The sequence below is a fragment of the Bidens hawaiensis genome, unplaced genomic scaffold (assembly GCF_021521415.1).
Source record: "Bidens hawaiensis isolate Kalapana, Puna unplaced genomic scaffold, B.hawaiensis_p1.1 tig00061182_1, whole genome shotgun sequence".
NCBI classification, from domain to species: Eukaryota; Viridiplantae; Streptophyta; class Magnoliopsida; order Asterales; family Asteraceae; genus Bidens; species Bidens hawaiensis.
The window spans coordinates 1,012-16,307 of record NW_027501019.1 but is presented as its reverse complement, the minus strand read 5'-3'; the positions used below and the strand labels follow the sequence as shown (position 1 = coordinate 16,307).

The 15,296-nt window shown below is 34.4% G+C and overlaps 2 protein-coding genes across 2 annotated transcripts; both read left to right on the top strand.

Moving 5' to 3' along the window:
• Window positions 1-4,347: 4,347 nt before the first annotated feature.
• On the top strand, window positions 4,348-7,392 carry LOC143603299 (uncharacterized protein At2g33490-like). The gene is made up of 9 exons (XM_077080131.1): window positions 4,348-4,427; window positions 4,548-4,622; window positions 4,710-4,771; window positions 4,854-4,922; window positions 5,073-5,101; window positions 5,191-5,398; window positions 5,935-6,168; window positions 6,296-6,349; window positions 6,509-7,392. Exons 1-9 carry the CDS (start codon window positions 4,358-4,360, stop codon window positions 7,220-7,222), a joined length of 1,515 nt encoding a protein of 504 aa, XP_076936246.1. The 5' UTR covers window positions 4,348-4,357; the 3' UTR covers window positions 7,223-7,392.
• Window positions 7,393-9,669: 2,277 nt separating this feature from the next.
• Window positions 9,670-14,228, top strand: LOC143603297 (putative inactive shikimate kinase like 1, chloroplastic). The gene is made up of 10 exons (XM_077080130.1): window positions 9,670-9,907; window positions 10,962-11,008; window positions 11,161-11,215; window positions 11,299-11,371; window positions 11,447-11,534; window positions 12,294-12,376; window positions 12,483-12,609; window positions 13,054-13,132; window positions 13,857-13,921; window positions 14,024-14,228. Exons 1-10 carry the CDS (start codon window positions 9,670-9,672, stop codon window positions 14,090-14,092), a joined length of 924 nt encoding a protein of 307 aa, XP_076936245.1. The 3' UTR covers window positions 14,093-14,228.
• Window positions 14,229-15,296: the final 1,068 nt, after the last annotated feature.

Here is a 15,296-nt window from a genome sequence, read left to right as displayed (position 1 = left end):
GCCTTGAATATTGAACCAAAGGCAATTGCAGTCATCAAATAAAAGCTAAGAAACTTTTCAATTATAATCTATAATCTGATTGATTTTGGTAGAGCCGTCGAGTGAATCGTTGGTCAATTTTTAAGTGATACTTTGGAAGTAAATGTAGAGTAATTTTGTTGTAAATTGGATAGATGGTGGCCGGAAACTTGCCTGAGTTAACTTGTTTAAATAATACCCAATTTGGTAAATAATTTTTAAAAAACCCGTATTAGTAAATACTTTATCCTATCTTCCAATTTTGGTAAAAAAACTCCATAATTATCATATACTGGATTTTATCTCCTGTATTATGGGGTTGTTTTTCATTATTCGTTTTTAATATTTATATATGTATATTTGAATTTTAATTTTATTTATTGTAAGAAAGTTAATAATTAATATACTTGAGGTTTGATGATAAAATAGTTTCACAAATAAATGATATGTTATAATCTGGGTTAAAAGCTATCTGGGTTTGGTGATACCCATTACCCGTTTATTTTCTTTATTATAAAATTGTTTCTTAATTATAAATAATATATTTTTTAAATAAAATAGGATATTAAGTTTTAGTATATCCCTATTTTATAGGATTTCATATCAAATATTTTATGAGATTAATTTTTAATATAATGAGATGTTACAACCCGTTTAAGTGCTATCTGGGTTTGGTGAGACCTTTACCCGTAAATTCAAGTCAAATGCGTGAGAAACCTTCATTTACAAATAAATCAATCTGATGGCTTGGGAGAATGGTTGTTTTACATTTTTCATTTTTTAATATTTGTTTTTTGAATTTTAATTTTCTTTATTGTAAGAAAAGTTAATAATATACTTAGGGTTTGATGATGAAAGGGTTTCATAAATAAATGATATGTTATAACCCGTTTAAAAGCTATCTTGATTTGGTGGCCCATGACCCGCTTATGTTTTTTACTATAAAATTGTTTATTAATTATAAATAATATCTTTTTCTTTTTAAATTGGATATTAAATTTTAGTATATCCCTATTTTATAGGATTTTCATATCAAATAATTGGTAAGATTAATTTTTAATTTAATGAGAGGTTGTAATCCGTTTAAGAGCTATCTGGTTTTGGTAAAGACCCATATCCATACCCATGAATTTGGGTTAAATCAATGAGAGACCTCCATTTAAAAATTAAGCAATTTGATGGCTTTCATCAAATGGGGGAGCGACCACATCGCGACACGTAGAATTTTAGGATTTTCGTTTATATATATTATAGATATAGATGTTAAAGAGAAATGGCGGAAATAAACCGGTAATTAATAATTTCACAAACTTTAAAGTCTGTATTTTAAAGGCATGACAAAATTTTTCAAAGATTTTATTAAAGAATTAATGTGTAACATGTTATCTTTTTTCAACGTCAGATTTCTTTTAGCTTTTGTTATCTGTAGGACTTCAACCTAAAATATCTCTCTCTTAAACTTAGATAGTTAGATGTTTAAAGGTGGTGTCTTTACCAATAAACCACCAACCATATTGGTCTATGACTTATTATTTTAAGGGACTCTAAAAATTTAAGTGGTGTATGATTTATAAATGAGATCGCTTAAAAACACAACATATGATTATTATGAGCCGCTAAAACAATAATAAAAAAATGATTATGAAAAATATTTATTTTTATATCGAGAACGAATTTAAAACCATCATCTCCATTGTAAAGGGAATACACGTAAAGATTGGAGATTTGGAGTATAATGGGTTCGCCTAAAGGTTAATACCCCTCAAACCCAACAATATGATGACTTTTAAATCTGTATTTTTTTAAAGCAACCAACACTAGTTAAACACTTAAGCCTATGAAAAGCTTTGGGGGGGGGGGGGGGGTGGTTGATATCGTGAGGTCTAATTAACAAGAGTTCTTTGTTCCTATTGCCTTTTTGGTCACCGAGAATGAAAAATTACAAATTTAGTCAAATCATATATCAGAAGGTTGCACGTTTAGCCCCCAATGTCAACGCTAATCAATTTTGGGGTTACGTAACTTCACATGAATTTGTTCTAGCCAATCACAACACACACAAGCATTCATGTTTAGTTAATTGGTTAAGGTTAGGGGCACCGGTTCCTTTGTTAAAATTGGTAGTTTTTGAAGATGAAACCGATGGAAAACTCAAAAGGTGCCTCTAATACACTAATGCTATGTTAACTGCGATTTATAAGTTTCTTATATAAATGAGTAATCATTTTTATTTCTACTAGTGATCTCTAGCCCAAATAGTTGGTGTAAGATATCCCAAAAGCCAAAACTTTGTATTATAAAGGGGATGCCTTAGACTCTTAGATTGGATTCAAGCCCCACAAATAAGGAGTTTTTTTTTCTTAAATATGACTGGTTTTCTTGTGATGATAGAATATAAACGATCCTAAGTGTATGTGCAGTGAACGATAAGTTGATGGTTTTTTGGGCAATAAGGGGCTACAACACCGCCCCATGCGATATTCGGGTGATAAGTGTATGTGTGTGAAGGGGGGGATATAGATTTGTTGCCCGGATGTGCTATGAAAATAATAATAAAAAATTAAAAATAAGACGATAACACCACTACACTCCTAAAATAAAAACCATTCCTCTGATGACATGGCGCCACGTGTCAAACACCCCCAAACCATTTTACTGCCATCCACCACACATAGAGCATTAATATACGCGTTTTTTGCTTTTTCCTATCTTGAAATTTATGAACTTTTGGTATATATAATGACGTAAGATAACAAGTAGTATCTATGAAAGGTACAAATAGTCAACGTTCAACGCCGGAAGTAGCGATTCCTCCTTTGCAACTTCCATATTCCCATCCTATTTTATTTTATTGAAATTGCGGAAATTTCTGTCACCTTCCCCTCACTCCTAACGCTACAATAGAACTTGTCGACTGCGACACCAATACATAATAATCTCTCATCATCGTCATCATCATCATCATCGTACTCAGTATATCCCACCAATAGTAATGCTATGGTAGGGTCTGAGGAGGGTAAGATGTAGACAGCCTTACCTCTATCCCATAGGGATAGAGAGGCTGCTTCCGGTGAGACCCCCGGCTCGATAGTAGTTTTGCATCAAGCATTGGACATAAGGCACATAGCACTCAATCATCGGGACACCGGCTGATCGGTGCATGTGCCCTTGTCTTTCGGCTATCAACGCCACCACATGATGCCTGATTAACCTTCCGCCACTTTTAACGTTATTTTCACGAGATTAGTAAAATAACGTCAAAATTAGTGCAATTTTACTTTTGCCCACCCGAGGGTTCACAGATATATACATGTATACATTACATAATAATCTCTCTTTCAATGAATTTTCAACCACGCGCCTACGCCTACCAATCTCCCCTTAATAAATCAATCTCTATTTTCTCAACATGTTACCGCTGTAATTATTAAACTCCCATCATCACCGAGTTCGCAAAGTTTTCTGTAAAATGAAGTCGTCGTTGGAGAAGTTTGGCCGCAAATTGAACATGTACAAGCACGATAAGAGGAATCACCATCAGCCTTCTTCCGCTCACTTAGATGAGCTTCATCAGGCGTCTAAGGTACGGATGATTTTGTTATGTGCTGCTGCATTTGCTTCTATCACATGTATTTGAATTTTGTCTGCAAATTAAGTGACTGTTTGTTAGGATTTTTGTTTTGTTGTGGATTGTGTCAACAATCAGTGCATGTTTTGAGGGATATGGAAGGTTAAAATTAGTTTAATCTCCCATTAAAATGAATCAGTGCGATCAATTTTACCGTTGTGAGAGTGTAAAATCTGGTTATGCCAGAGGAGCAACTTGATTTTCAATATATGAGTGTAGAATCTGCCTATCGGTGCCTTTCTTGGCATTAGTGGCGAAGCTTGGAGTAAAACGTGGAGGAGGGGACTCAATATTTTTATACAAGTTTTTCATAAACGGGGGGCCGGGCTCAAAATTAGAAGAACAAAAACAGGTAAATTTACACTAGTAAGCGAAATAAGGGCCTAAGTGAAGCCTCACCACTGGTTGGCGTGTTGGGGAATTTAGAAGGTCAAAAACAGCTTGATTTTCAGTAAAAAGAAGGCGGTGACTAGTTGCAATGTTGCATTATCCAGGAGATTAAGGCGTTAGGGTTCTTTTGGAGAAAAATTGGTCCAAGCTTGAGTTGGTAGAGGAGTTGAATCAGTTATCTTTCAATTTTGGATAGAGTGGTAGGTTGGTTGATTGGTTGTGTTGTTCCTAGCAGCATCCAATTGAGAGTATTTTGTTGGACGTTTAAGGTTAGCTGCTCACTTGCTTGACCATTTGAATTTACCTTTTCTTTTGCAGGATATGCAAGATATTAGAAACTGCTATGATGGATTAATATCTGCTGCAGCAGCAATGACAAATAGTATATTTGGTAGGGTTTTCTTTTTGCGTCCAAATGTTGTTAGATGCAATGTTTTTTGCACCTAGGTTATACTCTCACAAGAAATTTCCATAAGCAAATAGATAACTCTTCTATATTTTTATGTCTCAGAATTTTCAGAGTCACTACGTGAAGTGGGAGCCTGTTTGCTGGACAAAACCATAGTCAATACTGATGGTGAATGTGGTAAAGTAACGTTTGATCTTAGTTATGTATAAACAAAGATGTAATTTTTGTATAAACTTTTACTTGACACATTTACTCTTTGTTCAGGAAGAGTGTTATCAACTCTAGGAAATATACAATCAGAACTCCAGAAAGTTGCTGATACTTATGTAAGTATGTTGTTAATGTTCTGTGACTGTCTGTGTTTTGTTATTTTTTAATAACACTGGCGTATTCCTCTTTGTATGTTAGCGTTCATACGTGACAGCAACAATTACAAATCCATCAGAATCCCTGCTATCTGAGCTGCGAAAAGTGGAGGTTTGTCTTTCTGGACCCCCCCCATATAATTAACTTTTGTTTATCGTTAGTTTTTATTTATTTATTTATGCACAATTTGTTCAGTAGTTTGATATCATTAGTAGATAAACAAAATGAGGCACTTATCTTGTTTCTATGTTACTGATGCAGGATATGAAACTTCAATGTGATGAAAAAAGGTATATTTTGTTTTTACTCTTTTATAAAAGTTCAAGTTACTGAAGTGGAGCTTTCTTGACCTGACTGCATACATTATTTTTATTTTTAGAGAGGCGTATCAAAACATGATGTCACAACAGAAAGATAAGGGAAAGCTAAGAAATGGAAAGGCTGAAACTTTGGTTGCTCAAAAATTACAAGAAGCTCAAGATGAGTATAATGACGTGGCTAGATTATGTGTGTTTCGGGTCAAATCACTCAAGGAGGGACTGCTGCGTATTCTTTTGACCCAGGCTACTCGCCATCATGCTGCACAGGTGTCATTTCTATTAATAATTTTTAGGTGTCATTTTCGACCCATTTACTTAATGGAATTGGTACCAGGTATCGAACACTAACACGAACACAAACTCAGACACGTTTGTTATTGAGAAACTTCACAAAACTCAATTGTTCAGATTACAGTCTCCTAAACCCCAAAGCACGGGTATTTATAATCTAACCTAGCACGTTTAGACTACAATTAGGATTGCTAAATAATAGGACTTGATAATTATACTAACAATTAAATCTGAGCACATTTAATTGTTTATAGTTATCCACTCCTTAAATCATGTTAACTTAGCCTTGCACGGCAAGTAACGCCCTTGAACCGAAATTCCCAACAATACTTAATAAATGGGCTGAGTTCGTATATGTTATAATGGGTCAGGCAGGTAAAATAATGGTCAAAATGGGTTGCATTTTTGTGCCTCTAGCTAATATGACAGTTTATGTCACTTTAATTTATGTTATTCTGTGGTGGATAATAGATTTTTTTTTTTTTGAATTTTTTCTTCACTCCCCTGAGCAGTTGGATTTCTTTCGCAAAGGTTGTAAATCTCTTGAAGCAGTTGATCCCGTCATAAGAATTGTTGCTGAGAAGCAGCGGATTGATTACCAACTCAGTGAACTTGATAATGGGGATTCTGGGGTTGGTGAAGACATGAATAGCTATGAGACAATCGATGATGGGGAACTGAGTTTTGATTATAGACAAAAAAAGCAAGGGCTTGATAATGCTACCACATCATCGTATCATGTGGAGGTAATCTGCTTGCAGCACAAATCATACATGTCGATTATAACTTATAAATCTTATAATAATGGAAACTTGTATATATTTTGCACTCTTTAGCATATCAGTTATTAATTTGGTAAGTTGTATATTGCAGGTAGACACCGTAGATATACCGCATCTTCAAGTTCCAACATTAGGGAATACAGAGGTATGCAAGTTAAATCTCTCATTACCACCACTTTACAATCAAATCAGCCATCTTTTGCTAGATTTTGAGGACCCTTTGGTTGACTTTACTTTGACCAAATTCTCATGAATCTGTTAGTGCATTTATCATGTTTTTTCACACAATTCTTGTGTTCCGCAGATGAATCATCTGCAAGCCCGGGCCAGCAGTTATTCCGCACCGTTATACCCTGAGAAGATAAACTCATCCGAAAAACAAAAGGATTCACAAACCCCGGGGAAATTTCACTCGTATGTATTACCTTCACCCGTTAATGCCAAAAGCCCAAATTCAAAATCACCCACGCCAGTTCCTTACACCAACCCATTCAGCAAATCACAAAAACAATCGACCGTTGATCACGAGAAACCCGAAAGAGATTTTGATAACAATAACACACCAACATCTGCTTCCACCTCTATGCAGTTACCCACTCCTTCACATAGTGGGTTTGATAGTAAATTAGTTAAAAGACAAGCTTATTCTGGCCCGCTACTACCATCTAAGCCGTTTTCGGGTAAGCTTGCGTCATCTAGCGGGCCCATTGAACTTCCGCCTAGTGTTTCACCTCAGCCCTTATCTTCACCTAAAATAAGTGAGCTTCATGAGCTTCCTAGGCCTCCTGGCAGTGTACAATTCTCCAAACCGGTGGTTAATTCTGGTGGTGGGACTGGAGCATATTCGGGCCCCATAGCGACCCGTCTTCCACCACCGCCATTAGTTGTTCCGCAAAGCTTTTCTGTTCACTCTACCAACCCGAGTCCTCAAATAACAGGTGGCAGGCCACGAGAAGTGTTTTCTCCTCTGCTCACTCCTATTTCACTTTTGAATAATAAGCCTACAAACCGCACCTAAGGTAATTTTGATACCAGTATCTAAGGGTGTTCTTCAGGTTGAAACCACTCTAAAACCGGAAAGCGAAAAATAACGTGACCGAAAGCGGTCCATCCGCTCTAATCGGTTGGTACCAGTGCCGTTCTCATTTAGAACAGGTCCAGTCTCAAATCGGACCATGAACCTAACACGGGCTCGGCCTGGCTGGACTTAACCGAGAACTGGATCTTGTGAAACAATGAAAAAATAAAATTTCTTTTGTTTTAACTACTAATTAAGAAATGGCATTATACATTTATACCTATTAATTTTATGATTAAATGGGTTTTTGCAGGGTTAGCTGATTTGTGTTGAGCTAGAACATAGGTGTTAAGACACTTCTGTAAATATATTGAAATTCCTGTGGTTGTCCCTTGGTTATTGGCTTATTGCACGTGATAGTAATTCCTGGATTTTCCACGTGATAGTGATTCCTGGATTTTCCGGATCCACTTGTCTTGTTGATTAATTTTTGTTGATAATTAATTTTAGTATTGTATGTGGTTATTAAACAAAGTATTTATGGATCGTGACTAGTTTTAGTAGTTCACTATATTATAGGTTTATTTCACAATCCAAAATAATGAATTTGAATTGGTTGGAATATATTACTCTGGACACACACATTCACTAATGTAAGAATATTTAGATTTTGGATTGTAATATCTAGCATGTTTAGTAAATGAGTTATGTTGAGGTTGACTTGTTTAATTAATCAGGCTATGTTCAGGATGATGAGTGTAGCATGTTTAATTAAATGAGTCATGTCATTTGTGTGATTGAACTAGTTACATGCAATCATGTAAAACTTGTCGTGCTTTAGTTGGATAGTCATGTTAAGTGTGTCGTGTCAAGCACGACCCATTTAACACAACACGGTTTTGCCAACTCTACATATGCAACATTGCATATTGTATTGTCGGGGCATGCAAAGAGTTTGAAGTGTTAGTCTATTGGTTCAAGGTAGTTGGTTAATATTGTCACAAAACCATAATTTCAATTCTTGGAGTTTTACAAATCCAAATAAAACGAAACAAGAATCGATCTAATCGAAGAAATACAAAAGACCAACCCAAAGAACAACATCTAACCATTCAAACAAAGACTAACACCATACTTATCTAATGAAGACCAAGAACTTAATACAAAATCCATTCAGAAAGAAGCAGGAAATTATAACCGTCAATCACCAAGAATAAGAGATGAAAAATGGAGAAGATGATGCTGCCTATTATCACGTTTATTATCCTCTTGTATATGTAAGGCATGACAAACCCATAAGCCCAACTTAAGACCAATCAGCAGAACCCTTTTAGCCCACAATCAGCCCACAGTTGAATAGGCGGCCTATATCCATCATTCTCAACGTAAAACATGAAATATAAACAAAAAACAAGTTAACCAACAAATTCGTGCATATGTTTGATAATGAATTGGAAGTATACATGTATTTTTAACAAATATGTCTCTCATAACTAACTGTATGTCAGATGCCAAAGGCAATAGGTAGCACCCATTCACCCGGAGTTACATGCTTCGAAATTTATAGACGTAACTCAACTTAGTCGAGAGCTTACGTTTATGTGTGGAATCAAGGCTTATAATTTTAAAACACAAAATAATTGTATTATATCAAAACATATATGTATTGGCAAATTGAGTGTTAGTTAAGATTATTTAGCTTTTTTAATATAGAAAACCATAAAAATATGTATGAAAGCTTATTAAGTAATCAACTAAACTTCTTTCTAATCCACCACTTTGTGCTCTAGTGGTAAGAGGTTAAGTTCAATCATACTTATGTCACTTTTTTGATGGATACGACAATGAAGGATTTAAGCTAGACCTTATGCAAGGTTGTCAGTTTGTATCTCTAAGCTACCCGGGTTTTCTTCCCACACCATAGTCTCTGGCCAGAGTAGGGATGAGCTCGGTACCGGTACCGAAAATCGCGATCCTGAAAATCGCAACTTCTTGGTACCGGTACTGAAATATTCGGTTCGATACCGGTATTGAAGGTAAAAATTCGGGAAATACTGGTACCGTACCGTATCAGTACCGATTTCGATACCGATACTGATACTAATGGATACCAATATTGAATTTGCTCATCCATGAGCCAGAGTCGGAAGAAAAAACCATCTTTTATGAAAAAATGTATAAGAAAGGAAGAAACAAATATATTTTACAACACTAACCGGCTCGGTTTAATAAAAACAATTTAGGATCACTCGTATTTAACTCTATAATAATTATTGATAGAGAAATAAATAATAAATGACTCTAAACAAATAAATAAATAAGTAATAAATAAATAAATATAAATATGTGTTACATCATTGGATTGAATATTGAAGAAAACAGGATGGGACCAAAGGCAAAGCTTAAAAAAAAATATCAAATCCTGGATTGGATTGGATTGGATTGGAATGGCGATAATTCAAGCACCTGCCTGTTGCTGCGACCTTCTTCTTCTTCTTCTTCTTCTCCAGAAACAAAAACCCTTGAGTTCTCACTCTACTACAAGCATTCGGAATGGAAGCTCATCACTCTCTCTAGCCTCCATCAGCACTACTAACTCTCTTTCTCTCAATAATAATAATAATAACAATAACCCTCGCAAACTCCTCACAGCCTCCTGCTCCCTTCTCGACGATGGTGTACCAGGTGACCCAACACTCCTTCAATATTAGTCACTTCTTTGTGTTTTTTATTCGGGTATACTTATCTTTGCACACCAAGTGTTCGGTTAGATGTCCTTCATATGAATTTTTTACTTTCATTATATGCGCTTGGCTTTGATAAAGGTTACTGTGCTTTAAAGACAGTTTATATTTATCGTAGCTCTTGTTTAAGAATAGTAACTTTTTATTCGATGCTTCTTTGTGTTTTACACTTGTGTTACCACAGTCTATAGTCTTGTGTGCATTTTGCCCAATATTGAATCCGTTGGATGGTCTAAAAGCAACTATTGGTGCCCGATAAACCGGAAATCGCATCGTATATTGTTGCATCAGGTCTCGATATATAGAGAACAGTATTACACGTAGATACCTTCTAGATACGCTAAAAGCGACCATTGGGACCGGATAAACCAGACTCTCCTCTGGGGAGGGGGTTTTTCTAAAGAGAGGTAAGTCGAGGGTAGCCTCCTGCTTGACCGATTTATCGGAGTCGGAGGAAGATCTCTCATCCGATCATCCTGAACACGAAGGGGTTGCTCTCGATGTGAGATCAGCAGCAAAAGAAAGAAGAAAAGGGCCATGATCCTATGTTCGTAGCAAACCCTACATCTAATCACCGATACTTGAACCTGCTTGGGGACTGATTGGTTCCCCGGTCCCAGCAAGGCTATCTGTCTACTTGGCTCTAGTTGTAGGCCTTCCGCTTTGGGCTATCTTGCACATAACATGGTTACTGAGGTCTTCATACACACAGAACAATATTACACATAGATAGTTTCTAGATACAATAACTACATATAGGTACATAACTAGTTTGATATTCCCCTGCAAGCTAAGGACGGGAATGGTCTGTACAATGAAACGTAAAGAGACATTTCTTTTATGTTTTTCTATTTCTCATGTTTGATTTGAATTTGAAAGCCATAAAGGATTAACCTCTGGCGCTCACCCTATAGATGGTTTTATATAATACTTGTGTATAATTATGAACATTATCCATGCTTCATCTTTGATCATCATATCTTCTTGTATTAAAGGTTCTGCAGTTCAGACTCTTGAGATTGATCCCGTGTTGGCTGTCAAGGTGATTTCGAGCCCCTATGTTACATGAATTTTAATATTCTCTTCAAGACGAATGATTTTAACTTTATATCTAAACATTGTAGATAAATAAAGCAACGCCACTAGTGTCTTGTTTATAATATATTGTTGTAACCGTTCAGTTTCTATATTCAGAAGAAGGCAATGGAGATATCACCTGGATTAAAAGGAACTTCCATATATCTTGTTGGTAAGTTCTCGTTTCTCCTACTGTTTTGTGGAAATATTTGTTTATACTGAAACATGATTTTATTATCGTTGAGATATTATCAGGTATAACCAGCACTATGAAAACAAGTTTGGGGAAGCTTCTGGCAGATTCACTTCGATATTACTTTTTTGACAGGTATTTATGTTATATTTCAACTTTGATTTATACTAAAAAGGTGATTTTCCTGAAGACATGGTAGCTTGAATGCAGTGATAATTTGGTTGTGGAAGCTGCTGGTGGTGAAGCTGCAGCAAAACAATTTCTAAATACGGATAAAGCTGGGTTCCGTGAATCAGAGGTGATTCATCATATTTTATTAGTTTAGATTTTACCAAGTCTTCCAGTTAGAAGTGGGGAAATGGTTCGGTACCGGTACCGAATTTGCTCATCCCTAGTTGGGATGGGTTGACCTGAAACATTTTTTGCTGAATTATTTTATATGTGTATACATATAATTGGTGTCTAATATGATTATAAAAGTTGTGTTTCTCTCAACAAAATGTCATATTTTGAATAGCGATATAGGATGTTTTGTGCAATGTCACTATTTGACTTGTTTATCTTTTAGCTAACTTCTCTTGTCCTTTTAGCTAACTTCTTGTGTCCGTTTGACCTGTTAGAGATACATGTAAAATGAATTGACATATTCCACTATTTAATATGTTAGTATCATAGTAAACGAACATACATACTAATTTTGCTGGAAGAAGTCCCTCAACTAACTTTTTGTATGTTAAAGTCCGTGAACTTGTTTAAAATGCATGTACTTGTGAAATAAAAAAAAACTTTTTACCCCTTAAATGGGTCAACATTTGATGAAGTGATGTTCCAAGTGTTCCAAAAGGTTGACGTGCATTTAAAGTGTTAAAATTCATGAATTGGTGTTTCACGTCAGCGAAGAGTCAACATGACATCCTTGTCAAATAATGTATGATCTATACATTCCTGAAAACATGTTCTTTTTTCTTTTCCCATGGGCCCTTATTGTGGGACGGAGGGGGTACTGTTTGTTTCTTGTAAATGAAATCTCGTGTAACTGATAAAAGAAAACTTACAGACTGAAGTGTTGAGGCAATTATCATCAATGGGGCGCTTGGTTGTTTCTGCTGGAGACGGTGCTGTTCAAAGCTCAACCAACTTGTATGTCTTTTGAGCTTTTAATTCTCTCGCTGCTAAAACAAAAGGGTTCCATATTGTACTTGTTTTCTTTCATGATTTATTTGACTGAAAGTAAAACATGTTATAGGTCATTTTTGAGACATGGTATCTCAATCTGGGTAGATGTTCCTTTAGATATTGTAGCCAAGGAAACAGTAGAAAACAGGACTCAATTGTTTGGAACAGAGATTTCACCATCTGCATCTCATTCTGAGGTATGCTTACATTTCAATTGATGCAAAAATTTACAAGAAAGCCACTGAAGTTTGTAAAAGGTTTAGTTAAAGTCCATAAATGAAAACAATATAAAATCAAGGGGTATTTTTGCAAAATTGTAGACGTTAATCAAATTTTTTTTACTTGTGCAACAAGGCAATCTTCCATTTTTTTTGGTGACAAATTAAAATATTTATGTTTTGACCACAAAACGAATTTACGTTAGGTATATATCATCTTTTTAGCCTCTTCAATTTGAATGGTCTACCACATATTCAAAAGTTGGATGACCTTTCATGTTGTGAGTGGTCTGTTTGAAACATTTTGCAAACTTTGTTGACTTCCTGCTTGTTATCCTTTAATAATAATTAATAAAGTAGCAAAGTCTCCACCTCCAACAGGATTTGGGCTAATAGTCTAACCTTTATATGAAAAATAAGCAGGTGTTAAGTCAACTAATGACGATATATGAAGAATTGCAAGGAGGATATGCCACTGCAGATGCAACCATTTCACTACAGAGTATGTTCCAACTAGACTATTTTTTTAGTGTAAATTAAATAACTGGGCAATAACTGAAAAACGTGTACTGAAATAACTTAACCAATGGTCTGATTATGATTTTCGCTAAGCGAATTTTATGGTTCTGTTATGGTTATAAGTGTATAATTAACTGAATCCAGTGGAAATTAATACCAACCCCTAGTACTTTTTATAAATAGTATGCTATATGTCTGCAAAGTTTTGCGATACCTTTTTGTATATAACATATTAGCATCCGCTTGTTCATCTTTTTAAATTAAAAAATTGTAACATTTTTATTTGTCCTAAGATATAATTGGATTTATTACTTGAAATCAGCTTAAGTCCACTCGTGTCCAAAGTCGGCGGTTAACATAATTGAAAACACGTTTTCATTAAAACAAGTTAACCTAACCGTTTGTAACCAAAACCAATCGGTTATGAAAAAATAAAGCCCGAAATTTCGGTTTTATTTCGTAACCGAACCAGACCATTCTCACCCCTAACTATATATGTGGTAAAAAAATGTTTTTTCTTACTATATGTCACTTATTTTTGTTTTTTACTTTTTATGTTTGTATATGTTCTATAGCAGTAAATTAATGACATGGCAATAGTTTTTGACACGTCGAATTTTATCTGCTATACAAGGTTGCTTGCATACAATGATATACTATAACATTTGTTTCCACCTGCTGAAGCATTTGTTTTGTTGTGTTAACAGAAGTTGCTGGCTTGTTGGGTTATGATGATATAGAAGCTGTCAGCACTGAAAACATGTGCTTGGAAGTGAATTTGTTGATTATAGTTTTTGTTTGAGCAGTAAATAAAATTTTAAACTAATGATAAAATGATTCTACTACTTTCATAATTTATTGGTGTATTTTGTAGGTGCTGACTGAAATTGAGAAACTTATAAGAGTAAAGAAGATGATGGAAGAAGCTGCCAGGCCATTTTAGTCATTCAACAAAAGCTTCTTGTGTTTGTGGTGCATGGTGATGAATACAATGTAATTTAGCATGTGCAAATGTCTCATTATCATATATTTCAAAAACTTTCAATTATATAAGAATTTTGGAAAGTCTTATTTTTATTTTATTATTCTGTGGTTTTTTTAATTATATACCAAAACACATACCTTACTCATGTTTTAAAAAACAAAGCAATTTTACATTGGTTTGTCAGGCAATTTTACTTAAGTGCCTTTCAAAATGAGAAAAAAATAATTTATAAGAAAAAAAAGGAAAAATAAAAATGTTATTCCAAAGACGTGCATTGTCATAGTTTGCTTTCAAACAAATCATAAACTGTGGGTCTGAATAGCTGTCCCTCTCGTGTCATTGCCACAAAGTCTTGTACCAAACTATGGTAATTTAAATAAATGGAGTTTTTTTATCCTTTCAATCTTACAATTAATTTTATATCAATCCTATCAGATACTTTTTATAGCATAGAACTAAAAAAAGTTATTTGTTGTATTGAATTCATCATTTGTTATGTTGATTATTTATATGAAATTTTTTATACCAAATTTAGTAATAAGGTTGTAAAATGCATCCGTTACAAGAACATTTATTAAGAAGTTACTTATTCTTGAATTGCTCTCAAGTCTCACCTAACCATATTTAACAAATTAATTTTTTATTTCATCCACAGTCGGTTAACTCAAAACATGTTTTTTCTAATTAACACGAAACGTTTTCTATAAGCTCAATATATCTCATATCCGCTAGTGAACTTGATGCTTTTCATGTTTCACTTATACTTTAAAAAGAGTTGTATAATGCTTAAAATAAACTTTTTTTTAAAAGGAAAAACACTGTAAAATAGTAAACAAGTTTCAAATTTGTTCCAATTAAATCACTCATATTTTTTTGGTCTTAATTAGGTAACTCAACTTTCAGTTTATCTCAATTAAGTCACTTAACTTATAATTTGTGTTCTAAAACGGGAGGAACAACTACTATATTATCGTAAGTGAGATATTTACTAAAAAAAACAAAACTGATTTTAATGACGTTTTAGTTATTTATGAACATATAATATGAAGATTAAAAAATAGTTTTAAAATATCAATTGAAAATTGAGTGACTTAATTAAGACAAATTGAAAGTTAAGTTAAAGAACTTTAAGAGTTTTTAACCAAAGTAGTGTAGTTAAGAA